Source organism: Sarcophilus harrisii, chromosome 3 (assembly GCF_902635505.1).
Source record: "Sarcophilus harrisii chromosome 3, mSarHar1.11, whole genome shotgun sequence".
In the NCBI taxonomy this organism is placed as follows: Eukaryota; Metazoa; Chordata; class Mammalia; order Dasyuromorphia; family Dasyuridae; genus Sarcophilus; species Sarcophilus harrisii.
This window is the reverse complement of record NC_045428.1, coordinates 293,460,924-293,480,118: the sequence shown is the minus strand read 5'-3', so window position 1 is coordinate 293,480,118 and position 19,195 is coordinate 293,460,924. Positions and strand designations below refer to the sequence as shown.

The 19,195-nt window shown below is 34.7% G+C and overlaps 1 protein-coding gene across 5 annotated transcripts in view; it reads right to left on the bottom strand.

Moving 5' to 3' along the window:
• SIDT1 (SID1 transmembrane family member 1) overlaps nucleotides 1-19,195 on the bottom strand; it is a 176,009-nt gene that overhangs the window by 25,385 nt on the left and 131,429 nt on the right. For 4 of the 5 annotated variants that reach the window (XM_003763593.3, XM_031959674.1, XM_023499003.2 and 1 more), the window contains 8 exons: nucleotides 12,596-12,667; nucleotides 10,794-10,942; nucleotides 9,839-9,912; nucleotides 7,959-8,025; nucleotides 5,965-6,038; nucleotides 3,238-3,361; nucleotides 2,903-3,020; nucleotides 273-409 (listed from right to left, as the gene is read on the bottom strand). In XM_003763593.3, coding sequence (XP_003763641.2) covers nucleotides 273-409; nucleotides 2,903-3,020; nucleotides 3,238-3,361; nucleotides 5,965-6,038; nucleotides 7,959-8,025; nucleotides 9,839-9,912; nucleotides 10,794-10,942; nucleotides 12,596-12,667 — 815 coding nt within the window. The remainder of the gene's footprint in view (nucleotides 1-272; nucleotides 410-2,902; nucleotides 3,021-3,237; nucleotides 3,362-5,964; nucleotides 6,039-7,958; nucleotides 8,026-9,838; nucleotides 9,913-10,793; nucleotides 10,943-12,595; nucleotides 12,668-19,195) is intronic. The other variant, XM_031959675.1, reaches the window with a different exon arrangement.

Genomic DNA, 19,195 nt, shown 5'->3' with positions numbered 1-19,195 from the left:
CTTTAATTCCTTTGGACTTAAATTTCTTCAGTTGTAAAAAAGAGGGAGATGGGCAAGATGATCCCTTTTCTGTCTAGTACAAGTCTCTTACATTGCAGATGAGGAAACTGAAGTCCAGAATGATAAGTGACTTGACTGCAGTATTACATTTTCTGATTAGAGATGGAATGAGTATCCTGGTCCAGTTCCCCAATCTGTGTGTAAATCACCATTTCACCCCATCCTAATGTCATGAGCCTCCTTTTCAAAAAATGCGATTAAGATAGACGTACCACTCCAAGGACAGTCAGACAGATGACCACGGCAAAGGACGCATAGGCAGAATAAGCACTGGCATTGATGTCTGGGTGGCGGGTCTGATAGAGCTTCAGCATGCAGAGTCCCGCAATCATATACATGAAGGAAGTGTCTGGGGAAACAAGGTGAGGCAGACAGTATTCTTTCACATAGAGACTTATCTTTGGACTTCTTTCTTCATTACTATCCAGCCTCTACATGGCCCCTTACTTTTACCCATGGGTACCACTTGGTATCTTCATGCTATGCTTTGACTAATCAGACTTTTCTTCTCCCCCATCTTCATCTGTCCTCCTGACAGACCCTTATATTTCAAATGAAATTTTCTTCTCTACCATAATTCACTTTTTTCTCTGGTCCAGCAAAAAATTTTCAATTCCTTTAGGGGACACATATCAGCTAGACTAATTCCCAATAACTGATCACTCCCATTTAATGTTAGTTCTTTCCAGGTATGTTTTCATTTATTTTTTAATTAAAATGTTTTATCTTCTTCCTCTCTTTACCCTCAAAATTGAGAAAGCAAGGAAAAAACCCTATGAAAAACAAATTCCTGTATTGGCCATGTTTTATATATATATATATATATATATATATATATATATATATATATATATTTTCAATCTGTACTCTGAATCCATTATCTCTCTGTTCAGGTGTAAGGAGCATGGAATCATGATTGATCATTATGTTGATCAGAGTTCTTAAGTCTTTCAAAGTTATTTGTCTTTACAATATTATTGTTATTGTACAATTGTTCTGGTTCTGCTCATTTCACTATTGATTCATATAAATCTTCCCAAGTTGTTTGATTTCTTGTATTTTTTTTAAACTATCCCCTTTATCATTTATTATAGCACAACAATATTCAATCACATTCATATTCCACAACTTATTCAGTCATTCCCCAGCTAGGAATTCCAATTCTTTGCTATCCTAAAAAAGAGTCATCATAAATATTTTTGTATATATGGATCCTTTTGTTCTTTTTTTTTTATTTCTTTAGGTATAAACCTAATGGCAATTTCACATCAACCAATATGCACAGATTAACAACTTTTTGGAAATAGCTCCAAATTGCTTTCCAGAATGGCAGGACCAATTCATAGCTCTATAAATAGTGTACTAATGTACTTATCTTCCAGTGGCATTTGTCTTATTTCTTTTTTTGTCAACTTTACCAAATTTATGGTATGTGATGAAACCTTGAAATTGTTTTAATTTGTATTTATCTAACTGTTAGTGATTCTGAGCATTTGACTTTGCATTTAAAATGGGTTTTATTAATCTAAAAGAATGAATCTCTAAAGGTTAAATTTCAGGCATATGAAAGTGAAATGAAGTTCAGGTAATGTGTGGGAAATCTTTTTCAGATTCAAGGGTTTTCTTATTTAAATCCCATCAAGAAGCCATTTCCTATATAATATCCAGACCATGGCCAAAGAACCAGATTGTTAATCCTACTTCCATCATGCAGTCCCTCAAAGTCACTCATACCCTGACTTCTGTCCCAGCACTTAATTCATGTTAATCAACTGAAACAGTCAATTAGCAGAACCAATAGTATTTGTTTAGTACTATTTCAGAGTAAGCATGTAGAGACCAGGAGAAGCAACTACATAGGAGAAGGATGGTCTTCTTAGGTTCCTTCTTCATTGAAGAGATAACATTAAATATTTTGGCAGATCCATGATTTCATTTGTGACTATCACCTACACAGATGCAGACAATAATTTCCCTCCTCTATCTCTCTCTCCCCCAGCTAATCATACCATGTGATTCTTGTTTGTGACTTTTGGTGAGGATATTCTCAATGTCAATCAATTAGTTAATATTTATTAAGCACTTACCATGTTCTAGGCATTGTGGTGTTCTAGAGGTCTTTTAATATTTCATAGATTGACCAGCAGAACACTTCAGCTGCCTATCTGTTATTCCATATTCTTAGAGAAAGGTCTATTTCATCACTAGGTCAAAAGTGCCTTTGATGGTATTTTTTATGCCATTTCTGACTCGTAAGTTTTTATAAGAAATAATCTGCTTACATCCAGTATGCATCTTTTGATCTCCCTTTGGTCCACTTAGAATTTTCATTCTTCTGAAATCAAGATATTCCAGGATATGCAGCCATATAGCAACACTGGGAAAATAGTGTTAAAAAGTCACAGCTTGGAGGATAGTCATCCAAAGGAATGAGGAAATCCCAAATATGAGCCAGTAAAATTTTTACTTTAATTCTGGATGTATGTATATGTTTGTGTGTGAATATATTGTCTCTTTATGGGTTACGTATTGCTGAAATTTCCAATGAAGCAAATCCATTTAATCCATCAGGATATATATATGTATATGTATATACACACACATACATATTTAGATATGCATGTATATATACATATATAAGCAAACAATCTACATATATGTTTATTTTTGGACTGATAGACTAAATGGATTAACTTCATTTTATAATTTCTGCAACAGATGATCCATAAAAAAGGCATTAATTTTTTTTATAAGTGACTCTAGTGCTCCTTTTTGTTGGTCCTAGGATAGCTCTCCTAGACTTAAATTTTATGTAACTGTAACTGTTACAAATTTTGATTACCAAATTGGAAGTTGGAATAATTAGGGCAGACATGGTAGCAAGCACTGAGTACTCCTTCCATCATCAGAGCAATGCCCATTGCATAGAAAAGTCCAAAGTGTTTGGGAATCCCATATTCCTAAAAGAAGAGAAAATGTGGTAAATAGAAAAAATACTCACAATCACTTATCTGTCTTTAGAATATTATACTCTTATATTCAAGGCATCATGGAGCCCATTATTTCATACTGTAATAGATCCATAATATATGATGTCCTTTCTTTAGCCATTCCCTATACTTGATCCTTTGATCCTCCCAACCAACCCCAACTCCAGTTCAGGCACTGTTCCTTTACCATTGCAAAGATGTCTTTAGCTTCCAATGATCTTCGGTGGAGGATGTCCCTACGCAAGACTATCAGGAGGAAGAGGAAGCCCAGAAGTACATGGCCAAGGTTACTGAGGATGTTGTTGAAGGCACTGTAGGGAAGAGGAAGTGTTAATACAAATACAAAGAATTCAATCAATGAATAAATGACTAATCCCAGAATTTCTACTATAGCATTTTATTAGAATTTGAGAGCTTCATGGCAACTTAAGAAATCACCAAGGACAAACTCCTTATGTAAAATAGGAATGTAAAATGAGGAAACTGAAGGCCAGAATGATGAATTAACTTGTCTAAATTTACATCATTATTTAGTAGCAGAATCAAAAGTAGAACCCAGATCTTTTGATTCCTAGTCTATTCCTGCTTCTATTATACTAAAATATAGCTTCCATTTTATCCATTCAAGTCATAAGAATTAACTAATCATAGTTGACATGGGCAGTCATGGTTCCCAGTTCATCACAATGTAAAAATATCACAATAATATTTATTTATTCAGTTATTCAGAACACATTTTTGCTAACCTATGGTGTTATACTAAGTGTTGAGGAAGATATGAAGTTTAAATAGTTACATAGTTTCTTGCTTTCATAGAGTTTATAGTCTGGTGGGAGATCAATCCCAAATTCAGGAAGAAAAAAAAAAAACCAAGATAAAAGTGCATTGGATAGGTTCAAAACAACATGCTTTGTTAAGTTGGAGGATGCAATTTATTACCACTGGTCAGACAATGGAAGGCTTCATGTTGGAGGTGACATGGAATTGGACTTCAAAGTACAAGAAGTCAGCAGATGAAGGAAGGAAGGAGGGAATGATATTCCGTGCAGATGGAAATTATGTGAAAGCATGCATATGAGCAAACCTAGAGCAGGTTCAGGAGGACAAGGATTAGACCAGTTTGACTAGATTACAGAGTACAAAGAGGAGCTAAGGTTGTGTAAGAAAGATAGCAATTTTGCTTGGTAAAGCAAAAATGTCCAGTTTCCTTGGCTCCACGTGGTCCTTTTCAGTCTTGCTTCTTTGTTGATTAATATGGCAACCAAAAGCATGGTAGAAATTTAGAAGAATCTGCTCCCCCCTAGTTCTATCACCTCCTTTGCTGTTGTGCTCAATGAAATAACCAGGATGATTTCAAGAAAATAGCAGGCCATAATGTAGATAAGAATTCTGAGTGAGAGACCAGGCAGCAAAAGAAAATAACTTCAAAAACACAGATTTAATCTAAGCCTGAAGGCTTCCATTGGTTTTTTGTTGCCTGGCTGGCTGACTGGATGCTGTCTGCAGCGCCTCTGCGTATTAATGCCTGAAAGGACTGAAGTCTCTCCTTGCTCAGGAGGTGGCTACAGTTCAGCAGATGGCAGTAGAAAGCAATGGAGCTGAGATTGTAGAGATGCTCAGCAGAAAGCTAAAGTAGCACCTGAGAGGTGTATTCTTCTTTGCCATATGGGCTTCATAATCACGTTTTTCTTTCATGCATATTCCATCCCCTGATGGAATGGTAACTTTGAGAGATTTCCTGTATTATGTAAAGTGTCTGAAACAATGTGCTATTCCATAATTCTTTTTTTCCCCTGAGGTAATTGGGGTTAAGTGACTTGCCCAGGGTCACATAGCTAGGACTTGTCAAGTGTCTGAAGTCAAATTTGAACTCAGGTTCTCCTGACTTCAGGGCTGATGCTCTATCCAAAGCCATTTAGCTGCCCTGATGTTCCATAATCCTTAAAGAGATAAAGGGGATTTCTAGAAGTCAGTTACTAGTCAGCCCCTAATTCTATCCTCAACACATAGATACCACAGAAGAGAGGATGGTGAGAAGCCCTTAAACAGTTCTGAAAAGAAAAAGTTTGACAGAAAAATTTTTAAAGTGCTTGTTAGAAGGTAAGATAATACCTGCACTGGGTGGATGGAGAACAGATATTATTACAAATAAAAGAGACTCACTATGAGAAATTTTCTTAGGGGACATTCCTTGCTCATCATACAAGGAATGCCTTGAATCCTAGCTGGAATATGACACTACAATAATGTACAAGGGACATAGGACAGTTGACAGAAAGCCTTACTGGTTCTGCTTTTGATCTCATGTATTTCCTGAAAATGTAAAACCAGGAAGTCCCAGTGTTGAAGAAGTTGGGTGGAGGTTTTGGTGGAATAGAGATTGAACATGAAACTTTTGTCCTACTTCTCCACAGTAACCAAAATCATTGTTACTTCCCAGAGGCAGGAAGATGGTTTGGGGCCAGATTTTTAGAGGGCTAGGCAATGAAGTCTGAATGTTATTCAACAGCTACTTGGGGCTGAAAGGTATATCTTATTTTGTGATGGGAACCTGAGGCCCAAATCACACAGCTAATTCTAACAGAACCCAGGTCCTTTGATGTCATAGCTGGTGATCTTTCTTTCCACTGTACCATCTTTATCTGATGTTTTTAAAACATCACACTATTCTCTGGTTATGATAATCATTTCCTAGGACAGTTTTTCAAAAATGCCTAGAGATGAAAGGAACTTTCTGATCCTATCTTCTAGATTCAATTATGTCAATGCTAGAGCCCTTCTCCATCATCCACTGTTGCCTTATATATAGTTTTCCACAGCTGTTCTGAGTATTCAGAGAAATGTAAGTCACTGAGATTAAATACGAGCATGTCCCAGTAAATGTCACCAGTAACCTAGAGGAAACTATGTTTACCTAAGGACCCCCAAGGGGTGAGCACAGAGAAAGTTGTAGTAGCAGATGTCCTGATTGCCAGTCACATTTACAACCTATAAGATGAAGAAACAGAAAATGAAATTCAATTGTGCTCAGTCCCTCAAGTTAAGCCCGGAACCATGCAGAGCTGGGATAGCTTACAAAGACCGAAGGTGAATGATTTACAGTCATGCCAGCTCCCAGGAGCAGCAGGGGACACATCATTATGCTATACAGCTTTATAGGGCAGAGGCAAATTTCTTATATTTTGCAGTATCATATTGAAGTGAAATATTATTTATATGCTCTGTCCCACTTCTGTAAGATAGAATTCATGACTAGCAACAGTTTTCCCTCTGCTGTAATATGCCGTTATTGTCATTTCATAATAAAAATAGCTGATAAAAATTGAGATTGTTGAGATTGGCAACAGGCTTTTAAGGTAATATGTTTTTCTTTTCTGTTCAGGAAGGGAGAATTGACTGTATCCCCTGAGCTGAAATAAAAACCATTAGGCCAGTAAATGCAGTATCACCAGATTTAGATCTGGAATATCCCTCAGAGTTCCATCTAACTTTGCCATTTACAGAATGAGGCTTCTGAGGCTGGCAGTTTGTGACTTCCTCAAAGATACATAAGGAGTAAGGGGAAGAGTCAGGATTCAAACTCAGTTCTCCTATCTCCAGTCCAGTATTCTTTCCTTTGCGTTCTGCATATATTCAATAACTGGCAGTTCACTATCATCTTTGTAAGCATTTGATTACGTATGATTCCTTCCTCCCCTCACATATACACTTCTGAAGTACATATGAAATAGGCCCTGACTTTATCCTTTTATTTATTTTTTTTAAAGGCAATTAGGATTAAGTGATTTGCCCAGATTCACACAGCTTGTAAGTTGTCAAGTGCCTGAGGTCAGATTTGAATTTAGGTCCTTTTGACATTTTGATAGAGTTATGCTCTATCCACCTTAACACTTAGCTGCCCCAAGCCCTAACTTTATTTTAATAGGTAACCAAATCAACAGGCAAGAAAGGACAGAAGAAAAGAAAGATGGAAGGAAGGAAGGAAAGATGGAAGGAAGAAAGGAAGGGAGGGAGGGAGGAAAAGGGAAAGAAAGGAAGGAAGAGAAAGGAAGACAGGAAGGAAAGCAGGAAGAAAGGCAGGAAGGAAAGAAGGAAGGAAGGGAAGAAACAAAGGAAGAGAGGGAAGGAGGCAAGAAGGAAAGGAAAGGAAGAAGGGAAGGAAGAGAGGGAGGAAATAAGAATTTATTAAGCACTTACTATGTGCTAGGGACTGTACTAAACACTTTACAAATATTATCTCATTTGATCTTTGAAATAATCCTGTGTGGTAGATGTTATTATTATTCCTTTTTGTAGTTGGAAGAAGTAAAATGATTTGTCCTGGTTCTCTAAGTAACATGTGTCTGAGGCTAGACTTTAGCTTAGATTTTCCTGATTCCAATTCTACTGATTTATCTACTGTACTCTCTAATGAGAAAAAAATGAGAAAACTCTAATGAGAAGGTAAGTGTTGCACTTTTGTTGAGCACACAGTAGAATGTTGTATCTTCTGAGCTCCTAACAAATCTACTTATTACCAATTCTCATCACCAGACATTGGTCTTTCCATTTTCTGTTCTGAGTGAGTGAAAAACAATCTCTTTTATGGTACGTTTAAATTCCAGGAAAGACTACTGAAGACTTTTCTAGCCAACAAAACAAAACAAAAAAGCTAACCAGAATCTTCAGGAGACTTATGTCTTGAATTTGTCATGGTAGCCTTAATCTTATTGAGCTGTTCCATTTGTATCCAACTTATGAGAGATCATGGATCATGGTCAGAAAAAAAAAACACAGGTGAGTGGTATGATCTGTATTGCTGGAGAAAACACCCCCATTGTTAAATTTACAGATCCACTTGTCCATCTCTACGTGTAATGGCAAACGAAGAGCCAATAATAGTCTTCTCTCACTGATGGACCAACTTACAGTCTGGTAAGTGATAACCAGCTGGATCACAGGAAGGGCATAAAACACAGCAATAGTTGTGATGTTCCTGTGAGATGAAAAGGAATAGGAAACTATTTAATTCCATAATGACAAAAAAGCAATTATCAGAACTATGCAACATTTGTATATAATAGATTCCCAGTTTCATATAAGATTTACTCCTGTTTCATAATGTATAAGAAATATTTTCAAATAAAAACTAAAAGAGGTATTTAGCCATCATTAGCTACCTTATTTTGTCAATCAAATCTCAAAATTATTTTAGGAGTCAACTATTTAGCCTCTGTTTTTTCTGGCCTCCTTCCCCCCTCATTGTGGCCACTTCTAAAACATTTTGTTCATTAACACTTTCACTGAAAGAGGAGTTGGAGAAAAGTACAGAAGAAATTCAAATTGTCCGCTATTGACAGCCCTGACAAAACATTTAAATAAGGAAGAAAGTGATTCAGTTATCAGCTAAAAGGAGAGTTTGGGTTATTTGGGAATGTCATTTATTCATTCTAGCTTCAGCTCTCATCATCAAAGTTTTCTGATTTTTCAGATATGCAATTCCATCACATTCTTTACTGTTCCATAGAAGTGATGCTAATTATAAGAGCAACTTAAACTAACTCCATAATGAAATAACCTCTAGCAAAACAACCTTCAGGTTGTAGAATACTTGGTTGAATTCTGTCTTTGCTAATGCCTCCTTTTATGATCTCTGGGGAAGACTAAACTACTTATGTTCTCATAGTTGTAAAATGGGGTTAATACCACTGACTTTTCCCTATTTCATCCCTGTATTGTGGGATAATGTTAGAAATGTTTTGAATTTTTGGGAAGTTATGAACTAGTTAAAGGGACATTCTTAGGGTATGTGCAACTGGGGAAAATTATATTACTATGAGACTTGTGATCCCCTATTTAACATTTTTGTATGAGAGAAATAGTTAAAATGAACATTAAGAGCATCCATGAAGAAGAAAAGAGAAGATGTCACAAATGGCAGCATGTTACCAGTCAAATTTGAGAGTGGGAGCTGGTAGAGAGGAACCAGAGGAAGGGCATTATACATATGAAAGGGTAAAGAACACTCTTACAGGATAGCCAGTCTCAGAGCCTTGAACATTAAATGACTAAATGATATGATAGCTAAACATCTCAGGCGTTTTTTATTTTTTATTAAAATTTTTTCCCATTTTTTTCTTTTTATTCAGAATTTAACAAGCAGCAAATGAAATGAGCACTTTCTTATATATTATGCAATAGGAGTTTATTTTACATGAAATTGCAAATCTCTATTATGCACACACACACATTATGTCTTTTAAGTATATAATAAATTCAATATGTAACTTTTTTTAAGGGAGAAGAATTCTATCCTTAGCTTTTTCTCCCTCCTAACTCCCTTAAGGTCCTCTTTACCCCAAATAATGCCACTATTCCTTATTATTATTATTATTATTATTAGGGAACCCTCCTCTTCCAAAGCAAAAAGTTAAGAATGATGTTCTCTAATTTACCATATTTCAGAGTCTTTGGATCATAAGTTTAGAGCTAGAAAGAATTTCAGATGTCATCTACCCCCATATTTTACAGATATGAAAACTGAGGCCCAGAAATAAAATTACTTTACCAGGTAGCTATTACTATTATTCTTACTTTTCATTTCTGTAGATATTTTCTTCCTAGGAAAGCATCTTCAGAGAATAGTATTACTATCTGATAAAGACTGACCCTTGTATTACAGTAAGGTGATTGTTTCAAAGAAAAGCCAATAAGCCCTTCCTCAAACTCTAATTTAGACAATGAAAGTGATTTTCCTAGCTGTGATTTTTTTTTTTTTTTGCCCATAGTTTTACCTGCCTTACACTTACCAAAAATAAATTTTATATTTCTTGCTGACAATTCTTCGGTCCTTCCTAGACAAGTCTGACAGGTAGAGGAACATCTGGGTGGAGAGGGAATATGTCATTGCAAAGAAATTTTTTGTAATTTAATTAGGATTAGATTTGTAGGAAGCTCATTTAGGAGAACAAAGTTACCGATACTGAGATTCCTATTTTACTCTTAACTAAAAACTAAATAAATACAACAATCTGTATTTCACATGTTATATATATTCCAGCATGATTTTACTCTAAGAGCTAAGGTTTTGATAATAGCTTTCCCTTTATTTCATTTCTCCTGTTTTAAAGAACACTTTCTTAATAGAAAAAAAAAAAACACAGGATTTTTTTTCTGCCTATTGGGGGAATAGATTGAAGTAAAATGTCTATTAAAGTGTCTGAAATGTTTTATTAAATGATTAAGACAAAAAAAAGCACAAAAACAAAACAAAAAACAATTACAATCATTAGAACTAACTTTTCAACTTTTTGAGAATCACAATAAGGCAAAAGCCATGTTTAGTTCGTTTTTTAAATCTCCCATAAAATCTAGCATAGTATATAAAAAGACTTTCCCCTTGAAAGTACATTTTCTTTATATTATTAGATAATTTGGTTGTCTGTACTCTGTTCATGTAATTCTTTTATTGTTATAAATTCCTTCTACCCTCACTGGCATAAATACTTTCTTTTATGATATTAATGTGATCCTTTATCTTTATTCTCTTTCCACAAAGTTCTTCCTATTCTTTTTTTTTTCTTCTTCTAACTTTGAGAAGGATGTGCTCTTTAATAGGTAGATTTACTTAAGTCCATAGTTCTTTTTTCTCTAAGCAATCTTGGAAACCACAGGAGACTTTTAACTTCTTTTCATGGAGAAAAAAAACAAGTAATCTCTGAAGTTCTAAATTCATTTCAAGTGAACAAGGCTAGGCAGGCATACCTTGGTTCGGATGACATTTTTATCACTCTCGATATCTGGCATAGTGTCAAAATCACTCTCCTCTTCCACTGAGCTATCTGTGTCTGATTGGTATCGTCCCCCACCATCTGATGAAGACATCTGCCTGCCACCACTGGAGACTGACTCATCTGGAAGCAAAGAAAATAATACTGAAGCAGGAAACTCATAGAAGTCCTCAAACTAAGAAAACTACATGATCATAAACCACAGAACTAACTTTTTTCAAAAGGTCCAAGCTTGACTTTCTATAAATATTGTGTTTCCAGCCTATAATCATGTGTGTGTGTGTGTGTGTATCTTGTAATCAGTTTATATGCTGATTGTATACTCAAGACACATTCTCTCCTCCAAATTTCTTCTCACTGGACCTTTGCTTAATATTGTTTCCTTCTGACTATTTTAATATTAATCCTTTTAAAAACAACAGAATTTTTTGGTTAGAAAAAATAAATCATGCTTATACTATATATTTCAAATTTTCCAGTACATGTTTCATATAAATAATGTAATTTTTTATACACAGTTGTGATTCTATCATGTATGTATATAAGCACAAACACATCTATCTGCACAGAGTATTTGCCTACAGTAAAAGTCATACATGCCATACCTACATTTATATAATGAAATCAACATTTTCGGGAAGAAGATACCTCCTGTTCCCCATGAATGTGTCTTGTAGCAGATGGTAATTTGTTTAGCTTGTGAAGGTTTGGCTACCTCCTCTGCTCAGATGGTTTTTAAAATTCTGTTTCTGCAGCATCAAAAATAAGCAGTCTGGTGTCGAGCTCACATGCCTCTAACTGTTGCGGGGAAATAGAACTCTATCATGGGACTTCATCTCTTACTATATGGACATTTTGAGTAGTATTCCCCTTGTGTGTAGATAAATTTCCTTGAAGAGGCAGTTTAATTTGTACAACCCTCCTCCCAATCCCTTTATTTCTCCAAACTCCAACAAGAGAAGTTTTCATAAAAGCTGTGTTGCTTGTTGTTACTCAATTGTTTTGAATTTTCATGACCTCATGGATCATACATACTGTCTTGGCAGGGATGCTGGAGTGGTTTGCCGTTTTCTTCTTCAGTGGATTATGGCAAACAGAGATTAAGCCACTTGCCCAGAGTTACCCAGCTAGTAAGTGAATGAGGCTGGATTTGAAATCGGATCTTCCTGATGGCAGACCTGGTGCTCTATCTATTGTGCACCTACTTGCCCAAATGTGTTTGTACCCTTGAGACAATCACTGAACCAGCTATAATAATAATAATAAATTAGGTGTATTATCACATGATTGATTTGACCATAGTGATTGGGTCAATCATGAAGATAACCAAAAAGAATGGACTGGTTTTGTTCATGGCCCAGAATGCCTAGAATAATGTACAGCTACTCCTCTGAAAGGCCTTTTCTCTTCTAAAGTGTGAGAATAAGCAAACTTGTCCATCAACAACCTAGTCAGACATGCTATTACCTAAGCATACAGGTTGAATTAGAAAAAGCCCCCATTGGATTCTAGGGTAGAAGACAAAGCAATCCAGGAAATCCTACTAACATAAAACACACAACACCAAGAAGTAGAATTTTAGAGGATTATAACTGTAAGGGATCAAAAAGATGATCTAGTCCAACCCTTTGTTTTTATAGATGAGGAAACTGAGTTCTAGATTGGATAAGCCACTTGTCCAAAAATCCAAGGTCACACAGTTAGTCAATGGCAGAAAATGCTTCTTCATCCCACGGGGCCCCAGGAAACACTTCCAACAGAGGACTCAGTATATACCTATTGCCCCATAGCTGCTCCCTTCAGGTGTACTGGTGGCAATGGGGTGGGAATCAGTTACATTCCTAGATCCTGTAAAGGAAGCAAAGACGCAAAAAGTTTACTTCTGGTTGGCTAAAAGGCATGTCAAAAAGCTCAACTTATCAAACCAGAAGCTTTTTAATTTAGTTTTTTTTTTTTGTTTGTTTGTTGGATGAATAGGGAAGGGTGCTTATACTCATAATTCCACTAGTTTTCTCTTCCCTCTCCTTTTCTACATCCTGTGCCAGACCTCTAACGACCAATGGAAAGGATAAATCATATTCTAAGAACAGGACTTCCAGATAAGAAGAGCACTCATTTACATAGGGCTGTCTTCAAAACAAACCTAGGAATCCTATAATTAACTATGCAAGTATAATTATTCTTGCTTTATAGAAGAGGAAATTTAAGATTTCTAAGCAATTAAACCATTTGTCCAAGGTCATACTAATGAGTAGTAGAGCCAAACTTTAGACTTCTGATTCTAAAGTCACTGCTTTCTCCACAGCATATTTCTTCAGGATGAAGGATAAAGATTTCAAAAATCTTTATTCAACAATGAGACCTGGTCATGGACAATTAGTTTCAGGAGTGATTTTAATGATCCATTTGCTCCCTCTACTTACTTTTCAAAAGATTTGAGAGACTAGAGCCAACACAGTGACGGCTTTAGAAAACTAAATCTAAACAAATATACATATACATTACCTGCATATGTATGTATATATACATATATAATAAACATACATATAAATAATATGTTAATAAATAATAATGTTAATATGTAATAAATATATTTATTTATTCATACATATATTTTTAGATATATCAATTCTTGAATATATACTATATATATTCAATATATATACTATACACATGTACATTTTTATCATCTTTCTATTTATCTTATTGATCTATCTCAAGTCTTCAAGTATATTTCAAATATATACTTCATTTGTCAGCTCCTTTTCTTGTTGAAGTTTACAACCTATGCTATGAATTCTGTTTGGCATCTATCTATAGAACAACCAAATATCCTGGCTAATAATCAGGATATCCCATATGTCATATATCGTTTGCCAACATTTAAAAAAGAATTAGAAGAGAACGTAATACACAAAACACTGAAATGACCACATTAACCCAAAAGGATGACAACCTTCAATTTAGTATTATCCCTACACAAATGTTATATACATAATATATCAATTGCATATCTGAAATACATTTATAAAAAGGAAATTTTTTTAACAAATTCTAATCTTTCAATTTTCAAATCTTATACATCTTTATCATTTCTAGCTGTCATTCTCTTCATTTCCAACTTCTTTACTATCTTCATTATTTCTCAGAACTCATAGAAATCTCCTTTAGTTCTAATTAAGGAATTTAAAATATAGTACTTTTTGAACTCTTTTTTCCCCCTGAGGCAATTGAGGTCACACAATTAGGAAATATTAAGTGTCTGAGATCAAATTTGAACTCAAGTCCTTCTGACTTTGGGCTGGTGCTCTATCTCCTGTACCACCTAGCTGCCCCACTTCTTAAACTCTATCTACATCTGTCTTAATCCAAGTATAAAACAATGTTTTATTAGACTGCCACCTTAGTGATGGCATATATCTAGATGAATTTAAAGGCATTGTCACAACTTCTTAAATTTTCTGGTAATTCATATTAGTGCCTATAATTCTCATTACCATATGACCTACACTTATAAATCAGCTGTCTATGAGAATCCAGCAGGACTCATGCTATTGTCCCAAATATCAAAGGAGTTTCTTGAAGCCCTCTCTGGGATTCAGCTTCATTTTTAAAGTAAAGGTGTTAGATTAAATGATCTTTAAAGCAAAAAGAATAAGCATTTATATGTAAACTGGGGACATTGGGCTGAGAAAGATTAAGTATCTTCCAGTGTGAAACAGCTAATAAATTTTTGAAGGTAGGTTTGAATTGAAGTCTTCCTTACTCTGGGACTAGCATGTATCTACTGGGCCAGTGAGTTGTTTCTAAGATTTCTGTGAGTTGATATATGTAAGCCATTAATAGTTTTTTTGTTTTTTTTTGCCATTAATAATTTTTAGATTTCATCAAATTCCTCCTCTAATGCATCATCATGGTGCAGAGGTGACCCTGGTTTCTTGAAAATTATGGTCATAGATTGCAAGCAGGTTCTACTAACCTGAAAGACTTAGACACAAATATGTTGACTGATAACTATATTTTCTATCAGCCTGGCTAAACTGCAAGAGGTTCCATCACTAGAAAGTTAACCTTGGGGGGAGGGTGTGATGAATTTTCTGACACAAAAACTAATATAGGTCATCCACTAAAGTATAGAGGGGTTGAGATCCACATCAATTGAAAAAGTAGCTCCACTGATAAAATCATAGATCTTTAAAATAAGAAGGAAGTTTTTTTTTTTCCTTTTTGATCTGATTTTTTTTTTGTGCAGCATGATAAATGTGGAAATATGTTTAAAAGAATTGCAAAAAAAAAAAAAAATAAAGCTTGGAGGAGATTGTTTAAGGACTGGTTTTGCTTTTAATTGATAACAAAGCTTTCCTACCGCATCTCAGGATATGATTAACTAGGTAGGATGTGTTTCTTCTCTTGACTTTGGATATCCAAGTTTTTGTCCTTTTCAGCTCTCTGGCCCAAATTTCCTTGGGTCATATACATTAGAAGTGTTCCTTAGCAGCTTCACCCATATGTAAGTGAAATTATAGTATTCAGTGCCATTTAAACCGACTCTCATTATAATCCTGAAGAAACTGAGGTCAGAGTTTGTTAAATGACTTTCCCAAAGGTTTTTAGGGGAGTAACCAAAATCAAGGAGACTCTTTATATTGACTGCTTTTAAATGCTGAATGTTGCTCCCTTTAAGTGTCAAATCCCTTATCTCACCATCCATTTTCTGATCCTCTTCTTTTGTTTGTTTGGATATTGGACGAGATTAAACTGAATTGAGCCAAAGATTAAAGAAACTCTTTCCTGAAGTGACTTCTCTTTTGGAATTCTTCCAGGATTATCTAGCATTCCAAGCATTTTTCATTGCAGAAATATTTGTTTCTTTACATTCTATCCAGCTGGCTTGATATTACCCTTACCTGACATTATGACATTCAACAGTTCAGAACTTCCTAACTCCAAGACCAATGCTCTATCCACTGTGCCACCTGTCTGTGTTAACACAAGCAGTAAGTGGCAATGCTGGCAGTTTTCTATCCACTCTTCTGATTTCAGATCAAGTAGTCGTTTTACTATATTAGATTGGTTCAAAAAGACATGAGGGATTGAGGGAATTAAGTACTTTTTTCTATGAGTAGCTCAATTAGCTAGAACACAAGTATTAGGAGGCCACGTTCAATAGGATTTAAATTCCTGTATGATCTGGTTAGATTCATTCCCCTCTAGAGCCATGGTCTGAACCTCTAGGCCCAGTCAACTGATTCATAAATTCATAAACTTGCTTAGAGGTAGACTGAACAAGATGATATGACTACATCAGAAAAATGATACCAAATGAATGCTTTGCTGACCTTATATGATTTCTGAAGGAAAAGAATAAGCATTTATATATACACTGAAGAAACTGAGACTGAGAGGGGTTATTGACTTCCAGAGTACCTTTAGAAGGAGAAGAGAGGTTTACATTAGGTGTAGCTCAAAAGAAAAAGGTATAGATAGAACTCCAACAGTCTCCTGCTATGGTTTATTTTTCAAAATAGGACATAATAACGTGATCAAACTAATAGAAATTCAGATTTGGAAGAGACTTTAAAAGTCATTTCCAATATGGGAATCTCTTCTCTTAAACCTCTGAAAGATGGTTATTCAAGTTCTTAAACACTTCCAGTGATAGAGAGCTCACTACTGTGAACTTTGTGAAGCTGTCATTTTAATTTTGATTGGCTCTAATTATTAGAATTTTTTTCTTTTATTGAAACAAAATAAGTCTCCTTATAAATTCTGCCCATTGGTCCTGGTTATCTAAATTTCAGCATAATTATAGAATCATGGAATATTAGAACCGGCAGATAATTTAATCCAATCTCCTCACTTTATAGAAGTCCAGAGCAGCCAAATGACTTTACTTATTTATTCAACAAACATTTATTGAGTGACTATTAAGTGCAAGACACTTTACTAGGCATTGTTGGGAATAAAAGAATAACAAGATTTGACTCATGTCCTCAAAAACTACATAGAAGAGTTAGGAAACAAAAATACACTTCTCTTCAACTTGACTACTTTACTTCTGAACTCTCTGTTTTTTTGAAGTACACCTTTATTAACAATAACAATAGCACCATTCCTCCCCCATCAAAAAAACCCCCAACAAAACTTCACCAGTTTGCACTGACTTGATTGAGATCCCTCTATCCTGGGTTCCCTCAGGTTTCTTTCTTTCTTTCTTCTTCTTCTTCTTTTTTTTTTTTTTTTTTTACTTATTTAATGTTTTCCCCATTTACATTCAAAAAACAATTTTTTTACATTTGTTTTTAAAATTCAGGAATTTTAGGTTCTCTCCCTTATCCCCACTCACAATTAAGAAACCACATGTAAAATTATGCAAGACATTTCTATAAAAGTCAAGTTGTGAAAGAAAACATATATCTTCCACCCAATAAAAATAAATGAGAAAAATTTATTTTAAGAAAATTAAGAAAAATTAAGTTAAAAAAAAAGAGATAAAGAAAAAGAGAATGCTTCAATATGTATACAGACATAATCAGTTCCTTCTCTGGGTATGGGCAGGATTTTTCATCAAAAATTCTTCAGAGTCGTCATAGATGATTTTATTACTGAGAATAGCAAAATCATTTTACAGCTGGTCATCCCAGAACATTGCTATTACTTTGTATACAGTCCATTTTATTTTGCTTGGGTTCATGGAGGATGTTCCAGATTGGTTTTTTTTTTTTTTTTTTGAGAGCATCCTAGTCATCTCATAGGGTTCTTAAAAGAAAGTAGCAAAAAGCAATCAGACTTTTTATTGCTATATGTCTCTATGCCAACATTACTTCACAGGATTTATGAATTTTTTTCCACTGAAAACTTCATTATAAAGAAGCTTCCAGAGGATTCAATAATTAAAGAATCATTATATATAATTTACTCAATTTAACTAGATGGTATAAATTCTTCTACATATTTCATGGCAAACAAGATGAAAAGGCCAAAAGAATAACTATCTTAAAATTTTGGCCACAGATAGATACAGAAAAATTAAACTATAGTGTTATTCAATTTCTATGGAAACTTACATTCTATAGCTAGCTTAGGTCACTTGTCTTGCCAATCATCCCATAAGTTTATAATTTGGTTGCTCAGTATTTAGGAGTGGCAACTTTCTATAAAGGACATTCTGTTTCTGTCTCCCATAATTATTCCACTTAAAGGTTGCCCTGTCACTTGAAGCCAAAGGCTCTTTACTACAAGTAAAATCAACTAATTCAGTTTTATTCATTTTAATAATTCAAATCAATTCAATAACTGATTAATTCAATTCAATAAAGGCCTCCTCAAAGAGCATGGAGTAGATCTTGGGTTCTTTGAGAATAGACCAGTGGAGCAAAAGCTCTGAGAGGTTCTGTGGAGCTGGACTATGTTATTGTTTGAGGAGAAAACCATCAAGTTATTTCATTAAGTATACTTACTAAAGAGACACTCATTATTAGTAGGTTGGCCCCTAAACAATGAATTTTTTGATCATGGCAACACATGAAACAAAAAAAGCAAAGTAATCTATAGTCCTACTTAGCTCTCATTGGCCACTGAATTTCAAAAAAGGCAGTAGAAGGTATAAGAAATATATAGTTTTTAGAATGCAACATTAATTTGACTGTTGACACGCTAAAATGTAAGACCCCATCTGAAATCAACAAATGGCTATTTGACTAGAGGCATTAAACCATATCAGTCTAAGCATTCTCATTATAAGTGAAACCATAAAACATTAGAAAATTTTCAGCTAAGTGAAAGGACGGTTCATAGATTCTCTCTGGAGAAAACAAAAGAGTTGGCAAGTTTGGTTTCATCATGTACTTAAAAGTCTTCAGGAAACATTTCAGAGGATACTTGGTGATTCCTTGCCAACCAGAGAAACATAGTGGCCAAAGGCAATACTAGTTTAGGACATACATTTACTTGCAAAACTTAACAGGTTATAGTACCTCACGAAACAGGCAAAGAATAATAAAGAGAAAAATAAGTCTATAGATAAGTCAGATTACTCTCAAAGCATTTGCGAATGAAAAAAAGAACAACAAATACATGAAAAAGTAGAACGGATTCATCAGCATGTATTTCTATAAAAACTACTTTGATTAGTGAAACAGAAAAACATTTAGACTTTAATGTGGACTATATAAAGAACCAGAAATGTCACTAAAGAAGATAAAGACTGGAAGAGCAAATAGATCAGACCAAGTACACATGAGCAATTGCTTATATTTACTGTCTCCCCACCCAATCATTTCTCAATCTTTTGTAATATAGATTCAAATGACTCACTGCTCTAAGGTTGCAAAGTACTCTTTTGATACCATATTCAATGACCTTTTCTTTCTCTTT